The 16,199-nt window shown below is 44.2% G+C and overlaps 1 protein-coding gene across 1 annotated transcript in view; it reads left to right on the forward strand.

Moving 5' to 3' along the window:
- Window positions 1-16,199, forward strand: part of LOC110292950 (phospholipid-transporting ATPase FetA) — a 108,219-nt gene that overhangs the window by 26,587 nt on the left and 65,433 nt on the right. Inside the window, exons 4-9 of the mRNA XM_021160642.1 lie at window positions 5,223-5,278; window positions 7,304-7,417; window positions 8,404-8,502; window positions 11,324-11,385; window positions 14,299-14,371; window positions 14,733-14,803. Coding sequence (XP_021016301.1) covers window positions 5,223-5,278; window positions 7,304-7,417; window positions 8,404-8,502; window positions 11,324-11,385; window positions 14,299-14,371; window positions 14,733-14,803 — 475 coding nt within the window. The remainder of the gene's footprint in view (window positions 1-5,222; window positions 5,279-7,303; window positions 7,418-8,403; window positions 8,503-11,323; window positions 11,386-14,298; window positions 14,372-14,732; window positions 14,804-16,199) is intronic.

The following is a 16,199-nucleotide window of genomic DNA, read 5'->3' on the forward strand; positions in this document are numbered from 1 at the left end:
GTTTTGGAGTCTTCTACAGTGAAAATGTATTTCATATTGCTTTGAATAATTAAAACCAGTGTAACCACATTGGGAAAATCAATGGAAAGGCGAGAAAATCAGGGACAGAAAGGGAGAGAAACCAGTGTGGGAGGAGGAAGACACGATAGCATGGCATCTGGACAAAGCTCATCAGAGGGCTGGAGGCACCAGAGGGGAAGAACATGTGCTGTTCTTCAGAGGACCTGGGTCACTTCCTTGCACCCATCAGTAACCCCAGTTCCAGGGGACCCAGGACGCTCTGATCTCGATGTACACCAGGCATGCACATGGTACACAGACATACATGCAGACAAAACACCCATACACACAAAATAAACATTTTAAAAGAGTTAAACAGCATTAGAACTAGAGTACAGTCCAGTAAAACATTTAAATAAACACACAAAAAAATGGGCATTTAGGTTACACAACCCTGTGAATACACTAAAGCCACTAAGTTATACATTTTAAGTGGGTATACTCTATGCTGTGTAAGTTACTCAGTCATCTGAAGTGGCTCGAGCTTGTTTCTGGAATTATTTTTATCTCATCTATCTTCTTAGAAATAAGTCTGATTATTTTAAAGTAATTGTTTCCTTGAAACTTGGTTCAGCTTTCCCTCACATTGCTGTTTTTTTTTTTTTCTTCAGAATTTAAGAAGATGTGAGTTATATTGTCTTGGATTATTTCCCTAGGAAGTCATAAGAGGGCCACTTGATGAGGACAGGGGCCTTTATCACAGCTGTGCTTAGGGAAAAGCTGAGGATTCTTTGAAGATGTGAAGAAAGAGGGGAAATCCTTCCAGACAAGTACAGTGGGATTAGGGATTTCTTGACCTTAGTAGCAGGGGCTGGACATAGAGCCTCAGTTTAATGCACAACTTTTATTGTTAATTGTTCCACATGTAGGTTGTAGGTTGTGGGATATCATTGTTTGCTCGCTCTCTCTCACTCTCTCTCTCTCTCTCTCTCTCTCTCTCTCTCTCTTAAATCAGGCAACTCTACACAGAAGGGATTAATTGCTAACTCTGTTGAAATGACTTAGTTGCTGTCATCTAGGCACCTTCTCTCTAAGGGGCCTGTGTTACAATGTTCCCAGCTCCTAGTTTCCCTGCCTGGGAAGGCATTGTGGCAGGGCAGCCATGACAACGATGTCTAACAAGACCTTTACCACACTGATGAGAACTCACTGCTCCTGCATTCCAGCATCCCCCTGTCCTCTGTGGGAGTCGGCTATGGATGTTTCTGTCCACTTCTGCCCCAGAGGGGAAAGGGTCTTTACTGTATCACATAAGGGCTTGGGGGAGGGGGAGGGGAGCTTCTGTTTCCAGCAAGTCCTCAATCAGACCATTGACACACCAATTGTTTGCTCATTGTTTTCCAGACAGACTCTGATTATGTTGCCCAGGTTGACCTCAGTTCCCCATCTTGCTGCCTCAGCCTCCACAGTGTGGGGATAACAGATGTGCCACCAAGCTGGATCTTCAACCAGCTTTCTATGGACTCTGCTTAATAAAATAGGATGTTTTTCTTCTATGAGATTTTTATTTTCTTTAGGGTCTTTTGTTTTATTTTTATTCTTTATTAATGGTGCTGGAATTTAACCTAGGCATGTGTTCTGCCGTACTCCAGTGAGACCTAGTCTTTTAGCAACTCTCCTTGTGTTTTCACTGAGCTCACAGAAAATCAGCGAAGCTCATAGGATGTTTGGAGAGAGGCACAGGAAGACTGTGGGGGCTCAAGATTCAGCCTTTGCTCAGGGTCCTTTCAGCCTGGCTGCTCTGTAGTTATGTGGGTCATCCCTCGGGCAGAGGATCATCACCCTCCTCTTCAGAGTCTGCACAGAAATCTGACCTGAGTGTGATCAAACATGTTTGTAAGCATCTTTTCATGTGTGTGTTTGCTCATTAAACAAATCTTCATTAACTCTAGAGCCTTTAAGCTGAAGTGAGCAGTGGTATGCTGAGATTTAGAGAAAAGAAAAAAAGGACTAGCCAAGCATGGTGGTCCATGACTGTAGTTTCAGGACAGTGATGCTGCAGCAGTGGGGTTGCCTGTGCCAGGTCAGTGATGCTGGAACAGTGAGCTTGCCTGTGCCAGGTAAGTGATGCTACAGCAGTGGTCTAGCCTATGCCAGGTCAGTGATGCTACAGTAGTGGGCTTGACTGTGCCAGGTCAGTCTGGACTAGTGATGCTTGGCCTCAAAAAAAGAAGAGAAATTTGAAAAAAAAAAAAAAGAAAGAAAAACAAAAGATATGCAGCAACAAAAACTATAATTCTTATAGAAAGGAAGAGTAAACATTGCGCATATTTATTGTATACATGATATTTTAAGATACATATGTACATTTGGTAATGCTAATTAACATGCATTTCCCTGCATAGGCTTTTTTTTTGTGAGAGTATTTAAAATTCACTCTCAAGGATGCAATATATTATCAACTACAGTCATTGTATCAGTAACAGATCTCTTGTATCTGAAAATTTGGTCCCTTTAATTAGCACTTCCCAGACCTTCTCCAATCTCTGCCTCAGCCTTAGTACCAGGATACTGGTCAGCCATAAAAAAGTCTTGTCATCTATGACAGCATGGATGAAAATAAAGAGCATTGTGTATCTGAAATGAGCCAGGCAAAGAACAGTAAAGGCTATACGATCTCATTATTACTGTGTACAGCCTCAAAAGTGAGTCTCAGCTGGCTCTGGTGACACAGTTATAATCCCAGAACTTGGAAGTCAGAGACAGGAGGCTGTCAGGCTTGAGGCCAGTGGGAGCTACATAGCTACATAACCTCTCTCTCTCTCTCTCTCTCTCTCTCTCTCTCTCTCTCTCTCTCTCTCTCTCTCTCTCTCTCTCTCACACACACACACACACACACACACACACACACACTATAAGCACTATAAGGTAGGTAGGTAGGTAGGTAGATAGATAGATAGATAGATAGATAGATAGATAGATGGATGGTAGAGAGAGAGAGAGTCCCTTAGGACAGCAATTGAGCGAGTTCAGAATCAGCGGGGTAACCTTGTATGGAATCTTTGAAAACTGAAAAAGGAAATGCATTTCTACGTTTTGGAGCCATGAGCCAAGAAGATTCTTAGAGAGCCGGAAGTGCTTCAACATGAACCCAACACAGCTAAGAGGCAGAGTGGCTGCTAGGCCTGCTCTCTGAGGGAGTGGACCCTGTGGAGAAGTAGCCTGGTAATTAGTAAAGTAGAAGGCTAAGCAACAGTGTCAACTTCCAGCCCAACTCCCCGGCAGGGCCAGAGCTCCCAAGTTCCTCTTGCTACCACGCGATGACCACCCACCCCACGGTCAGCCATCATAACACCCAATTACCTGGTAGAATCAAAACTCTTAATGCCTATAATTATGGTTAACCAATCAGATTTATGTGTCAATAAAATCACAATTTACAAGATGCCAATTCAATAATTTCCGAGCCAATTGATAATGATAAAAACTTTATCCCAATTATTCTAACCTTATGATATCACATAACTACCTGTGGATGGATCAAGCCACCCTGGTTCACATCTGCCTCCAATCTCCTCCCTTTCTCTCTGCTGTGCTCTCCATCTCTGCAACTCTTAGCTCCACCTCCCTCTCCCTGTCCAATCACAGGCCTCCTGCTGCCCTAATGTTGACAAATGCTGACAGGGAAAATCCTGCAACATTTGTCACTGCATTTCTTTTAGACAGGACAAATTTTAGGTCAAAAGCTTTGTGGGTGGGTTGGTGTCCTTATCCTTCCAATGGGTTTCCTGCCTGGGTATAGAAGGTGGCCCCTTCAGGCTCCACATCCTTATTGTTATGCATCTTGGCTAAGACCACCCTCATTGACTCCTGGGAGCCTCCCCCATCCTAGGTCTTTGGGACTTTTGGGGCCTAGGACTCTTGTACTCAGCTTTCCCTGCCCCACCCAGCTGGCATGTCTAGCTTCTATGCCGAGCTTGGTGATGATTTATTAACGGGAGTTTACTGAACAACTGTGTTGGAAGAGCTTCTGTTTTTCTTCTCATAGCACTGTCAAAACGAAGAGTTCTGTGATGCTAACTGGTGTGGAGCTTTCTCCTCAGAGGCAAGGAGGTCATCCCAGAGCAGAGTCCACCAATCAACTTAGCTCTCATGCTACCTTCACCTGGACAGTGTGGGCCATAGCTGGAGGCATGACTCAACATCCCCACTTAAAGGAAGTTAAAGTCCAGGCCTCTAGAGCATCTGATGATCTAAGTTGGTTTTGGGGGGTTGTTTGCTTGTTTGTTTTTGTTTTTGTTTTTGTTTTTTTAAGACAGGGTTTCTCTGTGTAGCCCTGGCTGTCCTGGAGCTCACTCTGTAGACCAGGCTGGCCTCGAACTCAGAAATCCACCTGCCTCTGCCTCCAAAGTGCTGGGATTAAAGGTGTGCGCCACCGGTGGCCAGCTTTTGTTTGGTTTTTATGAGCAATCCTCAGCACACACACAGATTTGATTATTTTAGTAGAACATCACAGTCCACGGAAACATCAAGCTTATGCTTACTGCTTAATGTAGGTCCTTGTTCACCTTCCTTGAAAGTTTGATCCATCTGTCTCCAGCACCTGAGTGTGTGCCACCATGCTCAGTGTGTGTGATGGCAAGGATTGAACTCAGTGGCTCGTGCTTACTGGCAGACAACCAAGCAACATCCTTGGCCCTTTCTTGTGGCAGGGGAGTGATGGAGCACCTTGAGTCAGGGCCTCATTATATAGCTCAGGCTTGCCTCCAACCTAATACCCTCCTGCTGCAGCTTTCCAAGTACTAAGATTACAAGCATTCACAACTACCTCACTACTGCCTAGCCAGGCATCCCATTTTTTAAATTTACTTTTTATTTATTTTGAAACAGGGCCCCATGTATCTCAGGGTGGTTTTGAACTCATTATGTAGGTGAGCATGGCCTTGAACAGAATTCGGATCCTTCTGCTACCATTTCTCAACTGCTAGAGTTCACACTTACACCACCATACTGGTTGGTGCAGAAATGGGCTCAAACGGAGCTTCTTCCCATAGGACGAGCACTCTACTGACTGGGCAGAACTCGCACTCCCAGCACCCAAGCCTTGTATCAGAACAGATACCTCAGCAAGAAGGTGTGAGGAGCTGCTGCAGCCGTCACTAGCACACGGCATCCGGCTAACCTAAGAGGCTGTTCTCATCACGTTTCTCCTTTTCTTTCAGAGGAAAGGATTTTGCAGGCCAACAATAGAAGGTTCAACTCTCTTTTTGAGTATCCGGTACGTGTCAGTGGCTGGTGTTCTCTACATTCTCCTTCTCAGGGATGGGAGGAACTCCTTGTGAATACAGAAACTACAGCATAACTTTCCTTCCGTTTAAGCTCCTCTATTGTAAATGTGCATGGAGAGCTCAGAAGCCAACACCAACTCAGAGTCCTTCACTCCGGAAAACACATCTCTTCTAGGATTTTGTATTTATGTGTAACTCCTAGAAAAGAAAATTTTTCTAGCTTTTCTCACAATCCCTCCACAGTTCTGTTCACTTCGACATCCATGACAACACACATATATTGGCACCATTTATGCACAGGCTGTGCCAGTTCCCATCTCTTGATGAACATTAACTTAGCCAGCTCTGCTGCTGAACATTTACAATATCTCCAGCCTTTTTCTACGATACATGGTCCTGAGTGAACTGCACTATGCATATCAGTTGGCGAATCTGTGTTTGTATATCGGGTGAGCTTTCTAGGAGTGAATTGACTAGGCCTAATGGTAAACAAACATATTTTTTAAAAAACGGCGACACATTTTTGCAGAGGACCTTCTGAAAATATTACATCCATCTGTATTTCTCTGTGTTCTGGAGAAGACCACTGACTGCACATTCCTGCCAGGCTAGTTCTGGTTTTGTATTTTTTCTGAGATAGGGTCTCACTTTGTAGCCCATGCTAGCTTCAGACTGCTGCTGACTACCAGGCCTCCCAGTGTTAACGGCTGGGTTGCAGGCATGCCGTTTCTGTGCTGGCTTAAGCTGGTTATCATCAGTCCTTCCCATCCTTGCCAGCTCTTAGATGAAAATGGTAATTTGTTACTCAAACTTTGGAAACTTGAGTGAAATTAATAAATCTCTTTGTGTTAGCCTTTTATATATTTTTAAAGCTACCTATTAATGATTTTGTCAAATTTCCTGGTTTTTTATTTTTACACTTACTTATGGAGTCATTCATAACATAATGCATGAATTGTAAAGCCATGCTTCCCGGCTGTCTTTGCTCACATTTGCTCTCGCGTAGGAGCCACTATGGAGAGTTTCTCACGGACTCATTGGTGCCTTCTGAGTCCATAAAGGAGATGTGACTAAAGTTCTTTTTTTTTTTTTCTATATTTTTACACTATTCTGGACCCTAATGGTTTTCAGGGTCCTGATTTCATAAGAGTAGTTATATAGGATTTCCTCTTCAGATTTAGCTTTAAACAGTTCCTTATATAAATGACCATTTGGGTCATTTCCGCCTTATTCACACACAATGGTTTTGTTTTCCTTGGCTCGGCTTAGCTTTTGAAAGAAGGTCTTGCCATGTAACCCGGGCTATCCTTAAACTCAAACCTCCTTCTTCAGCCCTCTGAGTGCTAGAATTATAGGCATGCAATACCACATCCCACTTCAAATAATGCTCTTGTATGTTTCTCTCTGTCTGTCTGTCTGTCTGTCTGTCTCTCTCTCTCTCTCACACACACACATCATGTGAACATGTCATTCTAAGTATATGAAAATATACATGGCCATATATATTTGTGACTCCTGCAAGGTATTAATCTATGATTTCTGAACTATAGATCCTGAGTAATCCTGGGTAAGTGGGAGCAGGAGTTCTCTGTCTCTGTCTCTCTGTCTCTGTCTCTCTGTCTCTGTCTCTGTCTTTCTCTCTTTCTCTCTCTCAACACGAAAGCTAGGTTGTGGTTTCTTGTTACTTACCCTGAAACATTATACAGGTTGTGTGATTTCTCCAGGCTTGAGTTAATTCATTTAAATATAAAGTGAGTTTGGTGACATTCACTGTATATGACAGACGTGGGAGTTAAATACAACTAAAAAAATGTTAGTCCTCTTTCTCCAGAATCTGTTGCCTGTCTCATTCACCTTTGTATTGACAGGTCCTGCCGCAGGTTTAATAATACCCCACATTCAGTAATTATAGTCTGGAGGTTGAGGGGATAAACAGATCACCCAGCTTTGAGCTGTCTTGCTCTTCTGCTCGTGCTTGCTCTTTGTTGTTATTGCTATGTGTAATTTACCCATAGGACAATTCCATCAAGACATCCAAGTATGGTTTCTTTAACTTCCTGCCCATGAACCTGTTTGAACAGTTCCAGAGACTTGCAAATGCCTATTTCCTCATTTTGCTGTTCCTACAGGTATGGCTGCTAAGACATTTGCAGTATGCCCTAATCATCCACTTTGAGGTCAGCCTATATTCTCAGTGCCTAGACTAGGAGACACCCTCTTCATTTTGACATGGACAAATGGCTAGCTGGAGTCTTTGTCCAATTCCCTAGAGTAGCAGAGGTCAGGATTAATGAGGGTGAGGCAAGCCTCTGTATGGAGACACAAAGATGGGGGCCCATGGGAAGAGAACGCCTTCATTATGGCTGTATCAAGTTCAGCTTGATCGTAGGAAAGCACAGTTTCTTCACTATGACCCTATTCCTCTTTCTCATCCCAGCCTCTGTGATAGGAAACTGATACATACCAAGGGGAAAGAATTGCATAAAATATAAGCAAGCCCGCACAAGGGAAGGATTCCACCTAGGGATGCCCATATTGAGAGGAGGGGACGGATCTCTCACTTTCCCTTGCACTGAAGGCGTGGGGGCCATCAAGGGTTTCCCGTGCCCCCTGCCTTTTACGCTTATGTTTGGGTGTTCTGCCTACACGTATAAGTTTCTGTGTCATATGCATGCCTGGTGCATAAGAAAGAGAGCATCAGAACCTCTAGAATTGGGGGTACAGATGGTTGGTACTAGGATTTGAACCTGGGTACTCTGAAAGATTATCCAGTGCTCTTTACTGCTGAGCTATATCTCTCTAGTCTTGCCATATGAATGCTGACCATTCTATCTTCCAATACCTTTCATTATTGGAGAAGAAATGACTCTTTCCCATTAGGACTAAGATAGAGACATTCACAGCATGTGTCAGCTTGGAGCCTTTTATTCTTCTTTTGGGAAACGCTTACTTGGATTCAGGAATACAGGAAAGCTACAACAGTGAAGAGCAACTAGGGCCATTGAGTTTATTAGTTTAAACCTAGAGAGAAGAAGACACTGGAGGCAGGAAACTGGGGGGCAATGTGTTCTTCTTTAGGTTTCCTAACCCTGTGGTCTCTATTTCCTTCTCAAAGTTGGTCCCGCAGATCTCCTCCCTGGCCTGGTACACGACTGTGATACCCCTGATTGTGGTGCTATCCATAACTGGAGTGAAAGATGCCATCGATGACGTGGTGAAGTGGCTTCCTGGGCTTCCCTCACTATACCTAGTAATTGGGCTATGGGCGAAAAAGACTTCCCAGAACTACCTTGTGCCAAGAAGTACTAACCAGAGAGACGTCTCTCATATTTGTTCCTTTATCTATCCCGGATGCCATATGGTTTCTACAGAGCCAAGACTAGTGGTTTCTGCTTGGCCAGAAACAGGCAGTGCAGGCCCCCCCCCCTTTTTTTTTTTTTTGCTCCACCACTTTAGGTCTTTCTCCAGAATTCCTCCCTCTTTTCTCAGAAATCCAGCCCCTGCCCCTTAGCTTTGTCTGGCTTTGCTGTCATCTCTCCTCACTTGACTCCTTTTATTTCATGTCTCTTCCTTCTTCCCGCTGTGCCCTGCTCCGCCTTTCTCCTATTCCTACTCTTTCTTCTCTCCCTCCACATTCTCTTCTCTCCAGTGCTCTCTCTTTCCTTTTCCAACTGCCACTTCTGTTTGGCATGCACAGAGAGGAGCTCTAGCAAGCCCTGTGGCACGATCAGAGGCCTACTCATTTCCTGCCATTGGAAAGAGATACTGGCCTGTCACAGCCAATGCTGGTTGTAAGGGGTCCCCTGGGTGCAAATCCTCCTAGTAGGGTTTGGGACGCTTTCCTGTGGCATCTTCAAAGAGGCCTGGTTTTGTCAAGACAGCATATGGACTAAAGTTGAAGAGTAGGCCATTCCTCACAATGCCTTTTTAACTTTGTAAAATCTAGGCTTACTTCTGGGTCTTCAGATCTATTCCAATGATCAATGTGTCTGTCTCTGTACCAATACCAGGCAGTTCTTATCACTATTGCTCTGTAGTAAAGCTTGGGGTCAGAGATGGTGATTTCCCCAGCCTTTCTTTTACTGTTAAGAATTGTTTTCACTATTCTGGGTGGTTTTGGTTTTTTGTTTGTTTGTTTGTTTGTTTGTTTTTTGGTTTTTTTTTGTTTTGTTTTTTTGCCTATCCAGATGAATTTGAGAATTGCTCTTTCCATGTCTTTGAAGAATTGTGTTGGGATTTTGATGGGGATTGCATTGAATCTGTAGATTGCCTTTGGTAGGATGGCCATTTGAGGGCCTGCAGAAAGAGTGTAAACAGGCAACTTCAGGAATAGGAGGTTGGGGGGACCCCCAGAATGCACCAGAGACCTGAGAGACTCCCAGGACTCATAGGGAGGAACCTTTGATGAAATGTCCAACAGTAGGGAGAGGAAACTTATAGAGCCCACCTCCAGCAGGAAGATAGGACATCAAGTGAGGGATGGCGTTGCCATCCCACAGACCCATAGTTGTTCCTATCTGAAAGAATTACAGAGATAGAAATGGAGGGGAGCCTGAGGAAAAGAAGGTCCAGTGACAGGTCCAAAGTGGGATCTAGGTCAAGGGGAGGTCCCAAGGCCTGACAGTATTGCTGAGGATATGGAACGCTCACCAAAAGGGATCTATCATGACTGCCCTCCAAAAGATCCAACAAGCAGCTGAAAGAGTCAGATGCATATATTTGCATCTAACCAATGGACAGAAGCAGCTGACCTCTGTTGTTGAATTAGGGAAGTCTGAAAGAAGCTGAGGAGAAGGGTGTCCTATAGGAGGACTAGCAGTCTTAATTAATCTGGACCCCAGAGATCTTTCAAATACTGGACCGCCAAACAAAGAGCATACACCAGCTGATATGAGGCCCCCAACACACATACAGCAGAGGACTTCCAGGTCTGTGTTCATTCAGAGATGATGCACCTAACCCTCAAGAGACTGGAGGCCCCAGGGAGTTTAGAGGTCAGATGGGGTGGAGGGTGGAGGCATCCATGTGGAGATGGGGTGTGGTGGGGAGGAGATGTGGGATGTGGAGCAGTGGAGGGTGGGAGGGGAAGGGCAGGGAATAAAATATGGAGTGTAGCCGGGCGTGGTGGCACACGCCTTTAATCCCAGCACTCGGGAGGTAGAGACAGACAGATTTCTGAGTTAAAGGCCAGCCTGGTCTACAAAGTGAGTTCCAGGACAGCCAGGGCTATACAGAGAAACCCTGTCTCGAAAAACCAAAAAAAAAAAAAAAAAAAAGAATATGGAGTGTAAAAAATGAATTACAAATAAAATTAAATTAAATTTAAAAATCTAGGCTTACCACATACAGTGGCTTAGATTTCAGTCACAACTCAGATACTCAAATGAGCTACATAAACTCATTTTAGCTCAGGACTACATAATACCGGGCTACCATTACCTTCTAGTGAGAACTGAAAACTCAACTTGCCAGTATAAGGCAACCCAGCTACTTCTGGTTCAGAACTCGTCTCTGAATAACTGTTTGGAGAACCTGGAATCATGGGAAACAGGGTATTCTACCTGCCCCGTCCTAGTCCTGCCCTTCTCGAGGGGAGAGAGAGCTCCACCTCCAAGGAGTGGCTCTTGTGATCCTGCATTAGGGCACTGCTGTGTTGGTTCTCCTGCTAGCATAGGTCTTTGAATATTGGCCTCTTTACTCCCCACATCTGCTGTAGATGCTTCTGGGTGCCCCCTCCCCACCCCAGTTCTTTGTACAGCATGAGGGGATCCCCTAGTGTTGTCTGCATGTGCCCTGTCCTCTCAGCTTTTAAGTCATTTTTTTAAGCTCCTAGGCATTCATTTTTTATATTTAGTCCAAAGATGGGTCTCTTTCTTTTCTGCCTTCCTTCCTAGTTTCCAATGAGCTTTAGCCTCTTAGTCTGGCTTTGATGGTAGGAGGGCTTTGGGATATGGAAGAGAGAATCAAAAAACATTAAAATTGTACATGCGAGTTTCTATTTGTTTATTTCTTGAATGTTTGCCGTGTGATTTCAGAAAAGACACCGAAGTGACCAGCAGATCAACAACCGCTTTGTTTCGATTCTGGTGAACGGCAGGTATGTTATCTTAGGAAAGCCAGGCTAGGTGGGATTGGCCTGTGACGAGGCCACCATTGCTAAACCTTAATATGGTGTGGACTTTAGAAAGGTAATTCAGGACAGTGAAATGGCTTCATGATAAACTTAAAATGAGTTTGTTTCTATTTCATTGAGGTCTTTCTTTTTGAGATGCTGGGGATCAAACCCAGGACCTCAATGTTGGGGTCCAGGAATCACCTAATTGACCACACAAACACCGATCTTAGTCAGACAGGAACAGTTTATTGAACACACACCTCAGGACTGAGCAACCAGGGCCATGGGTCAGATTTGGGATCTGAACCATGACCCCAAGTTGAGGTCCTATAGACCTTTTTAAGCCTGAAGTCTACAGATACCCGTGTCATGTTATCCCACCAATCAGGATTTAAGGATAGATGATTTCCTTAGGGACATGTCTTTGATGTACATTAGCCTGCTCCCATTGGTTGGGGTACTGAACTGTGGCAGGGGACTTGCCTTGTCTAATATTCATGTTTTAACTTGTCTACCAGCCTGGGACTTGTCTAGCATCCATGTCTTAACTTGCTAACCAGCATGTCAGTTACTCACATACGTGTCTCTTTCTGCCAAGTAGGATGTCAGTTCCCAGGGAGGTCTTAAGAACTTAGACTTTACTTGACCACTACTCAAAATGAAAGTCTTATTTTAAATAGTTTCTTACATCTTTTATGTTGGGGTTCATCCAGGGGCAGCTTATAAAAGCAAATATCATAAAAGCTTAGACACAGATGCAGGAAGTGCTGTTTTGTATTGTGGGTAACTATGCAAAACAGTTCTACTGACCTCTATCATGATTGGTTTCCAAGGGCACAAAACATAACAGAATGTGTAATCAACTTGGCATTAGAACGCTTCCTAGAAACAGCAGAAACCTATGAGAAAGTTTGCTTATAATAGAGGCTAGCCAGGTAACAGTTACCTAGGCCTTAACATTTACCTAGGCTTTAACCTTCCACCTTGGCCTTAACACTGGTGTGTGCTAGGAAAGAGCTCAAAGGACTTGCCTGTAGATGTCTCTAGTATACCGTGAAGTGTCATACTAACTGAGATGCCTCTGGGCTTCTTTCCTAGAAAATGGAAATAATAAGCTCTGTCTTAGATACCTGAGAAAATAAAATGAAAAATATATCCAAGCAGTTAATAAATTATAGCGTGAAGTTAATATGCCTGTGACCATTATCACGGTGACTGGCCTCAGGACATTTGTCTTTAGAACATAATGGGTTCTGACAAGGCTCACTGGCTGCACTACCATAGCCTTTCATTCAGGCTTCAGCTCACAGCTCACCAGCCCAAGATAGTGTCCGAACTGGCTCCACAGCTGAGCTACGTGGTGGTAAGACTGGAACAGGGCAGACATGTTCCTACAAAGGGCAAAATGTGGAAAATACTCTAAGGGGCGTGGCAAGCTGTTACAGAGCCATGTCTGACAGAAGGAATTATGGGGGAGGTGATGTCTGTGCCACCTCTGGGTCAGGGAAGCACTGCAGACGTTAGAGTTCATGAAAGGAGCATGAGGAAAGCAACCGCAAGCCTGACAGTCACCAGGGACACACGCCTGCCTTTCTCAAGGTGGCCAGCTCGAAGGGTACAGGTCTCCTGTAGCTCTGATCAGGCCATTCTGTTGTCCAGGCTCTTGGCATCTGACCCCTCATTACTCAGAGTGAACTGTTTCCTCCAGTGTTTTATATAGCTGGAAGTTCTCAAGACCAAAAGGGTGAATTACTATTAAAATGGGGAAGGAATAATATTGTTTTAAAAGGCAAAACTGAGTATATTAGAAACTTATCAAACTGAGGAATTTCTGACCAAATAAATTTAATCAGATGAACTCCCTCAAATAACTCAAGTACTTGTATTTTTTGTTTTTGTACACAGTTTTTGGGGAAGAATTTATCACAGAGAGAATTTAGGAGTTAGTCTGAGGCCCTGGTGTGCATGTGTGCATGTGTATGTAAACATATCTGACTTTTAACAGAGAAGAAGTGACTTAGGAGTACTGTTGGAAAGTTGGAGGGAGGGAGGGAGGGAGGGAGAGAGATGGGGGGGAGAGAGAGAGGGGGAGAGAGAGGGGGGGAGAGAGAGAGAGAGAGAGAGAGCGCTGGTATTGTTGAATCTGCTCATACTGCCATCATACTACCAGACTCCCTTTTATAGGAAATGAGGATTTAAAGGGTCAAAGGTAACCCGATAAAAGAAGCAAATAAAATTAGTAAAGCCAAATGATAGAATACATTTTAGCCATATAATAAAAGAATGAGTCCCGCCAGGCAGTGGTGGCATATGCCTTTAATCCCAGCACTTGGGAGGCAGAGGCAGGTGGATTTCTGAGTTCAAGGCCAGCCTGGTCTACAAAAAGAATGAGCCCCATCTATATATGTCTTCTAAGATATGTTATTAAATAAAATATGAAGACAGTAAGGTATCTACTATTTGTCTTCATTTCTTTGAGACAGGGTCTCACTGTATAACCCTGCCTGGCCAGGAACTCTCTATGTAGAACAAACTGGCCTTACACAAATCTTTCTGCCTCTGCCTCCCACGTACTGGGATTTTAAACCTTACTGTGTAACTTTGAAATATATTTGGGGTAGAGGATTCTATGAGTTGATATTTTCTAGGAAAGTTTTTAGAATATAGTGGCTCCCTTTGAGAAACAAAGCTACCTGCTAGGGAAAGCGATGTGTCCAGAGAGACAGAGCTTGCTCTTGACTGTGCAGAGCATGAAGCGCCAGCACACTCTGCCCTCTGCATCTTGGCTCCCTTCCCTCCAGCCTGTCCTGTCTCTTCTGCTTTGTTCTATTTAGTTACAGAACAGAACTTTGGAGAGACTGTCTCAGCAGAAATTCAAGGCCCATTTTCTTACAGGGTTGAGGAGATCAAGTGGAGGAATGTCCAAGTGGGGGACATAATTAAGCTGGAAAATAACCATCCTGTTACAGTGAGTACCTCCTCCGGCGCGGCTTCTCGCTCCTCTCCGTGTGTTAGGATCAGGGAACACTATGGCATTTTTGCCTCCACCTCTCTTGGGCACCTTTCCGATGCCTCTGGAGATCATCAGCTCTGGAGATCATAGGCAAGAAGCTTTTCCTGTCTATCTCTCTTATCGTAGCTTCAGGTGAAATGGAGCAGTTTTGAGAGAAGTGTGTGGTTGCAGTGATGGGGTCATCCATAATAAGCATAGACCAAGAGTCAGCAAAGTTCTTAGAGTGAACGGCCATTTCCGAGGGACTGCATCCCATCACACTGTAATGTTAAGCGCTGCCTCCTGTCTCCCTCTTCTCTGACCTTTCTGATTGCAGGCAGATATGCTGTTGCTCTCTAGCAGTGAGCCCTACGGCCTGACATACATTGAGACAGCAGACCTGGATGGGTAAGTGTTTCCTCCTCATAAAACACTAAGGAAATCTAGCCATATCAGAGGGCAAGCATGACACAAGAAACGAATATTGTTCTCACATTGGAGGTAGTAGTGTATGTCCCAGAAAACTAAAAACATCTAAGTGAGAAAAGACAAGAAGCTACAGCCATGGCACCCTCCAGGCTAAGTCTGAGCCACGAGCAGCAGTAATGAGTGTTCACTGGATCCAGAATCCGGAAACTACACTCCAAATGCTCTATCTCGAAACTTGACTCAGTCTGCTCTCCCTGCCTGCAACTTCTACAACTTGTCTTTAATGCTTGCAGATTGAAAATGTTTGAGAAAAGTTTACTCTGTACTGAATATGCACAGATTTTTTTTTTATATAGCACTTGTGTTATGTGGAAAGAGTGCGTATTGGTTATATGCAGATGCTGGAGCATTTTATAAAAGACAGCTGAGCATTGATGAATTTAGGTTTTCATGTGTGGTCCTAGAACCAGTAGCCTGCAGACACTGAGGGACAGCTACGGCCCGTGGTGTTGACCAGCAGGAAGGGCAACCATAGCGTTGTAAGAATTCAGAACGGGGCTGCAGAGTTTCCAGGAGGAAAGTGAAGCAAAGCAATTGTTACCTAGAAAGAATTGTAAGTGGACCTTCCTTTACTCACAGAACTTGAGGTCTTACATGGGAAGATGGAGGCCATTTCAGAGACTTGTGCTTGTGATGAGCTTGTGGTGGCCACTCTTGGCTGTCAACTTGACCACATCCGGAATAAACCAAAACCAAAGTGGCTGGGTACACCCATGAAGGAGAGGCATTTTTCCTTAATTAAATCATCTGAGGCCGGAAGCTGGTTAGGCTTTAATCTGAGCTGCATAGTGACAGCCTATAGAAAGGACATGGACGAGGGACATGCTCACTCTTTGCCTCCTTGCCCTTACTCTCAAGACACTGGTAGTAGAGCCTACTTCTTCGGGATTCTGGCATGAAGAACAGCTGACACGTCCAGCCTTGTGGACTGAACAACTAACTACTGGATTCTTAGAGTTTTTGTTGGGAGACAGCCATTGTTGGATTGGCTGGCTCCCAGCCTGTAAGCCACTCCATAATGTAAATATCTGTGTTTTCCAGAGGTCTTAAGCGACCTCTGTGACAGGGTTGTTCAACTCCCAAAGAGGTCATAATCCACAAGGTCTATAGAGAACCACTGTTCTATAGCAAAAGAAGTATAAGCATGACTTTTAAAAAAATTCTGGAATAGGCTTCCAACTTGCCAACACCTCCAGCTTCTGAAGATGCCCTGGGAGTATCGGAGCATGTTGAAAGCCCATGGCTAGAAATATTTGGAAGGCTTGCTGCATGGAATAAAGAATTTAGTGACTCTGTGCATAAAACTTTGGACAAT

This window comes from Mus caroli, unplaced genomic scaffold, assembly GCF_978045245.1.
Source record: "Mus caroli unplaced genomic scaffold, Mus_caroli_1 scaffold_6, whole genome shotgun sequence".
NCBI classification, from domain to species: domain Eukaryota; kingdom Metazoa; phylum Chordata; class Mammalia; order Rodentia; family Muridae; genus Mus; species Mus caroli.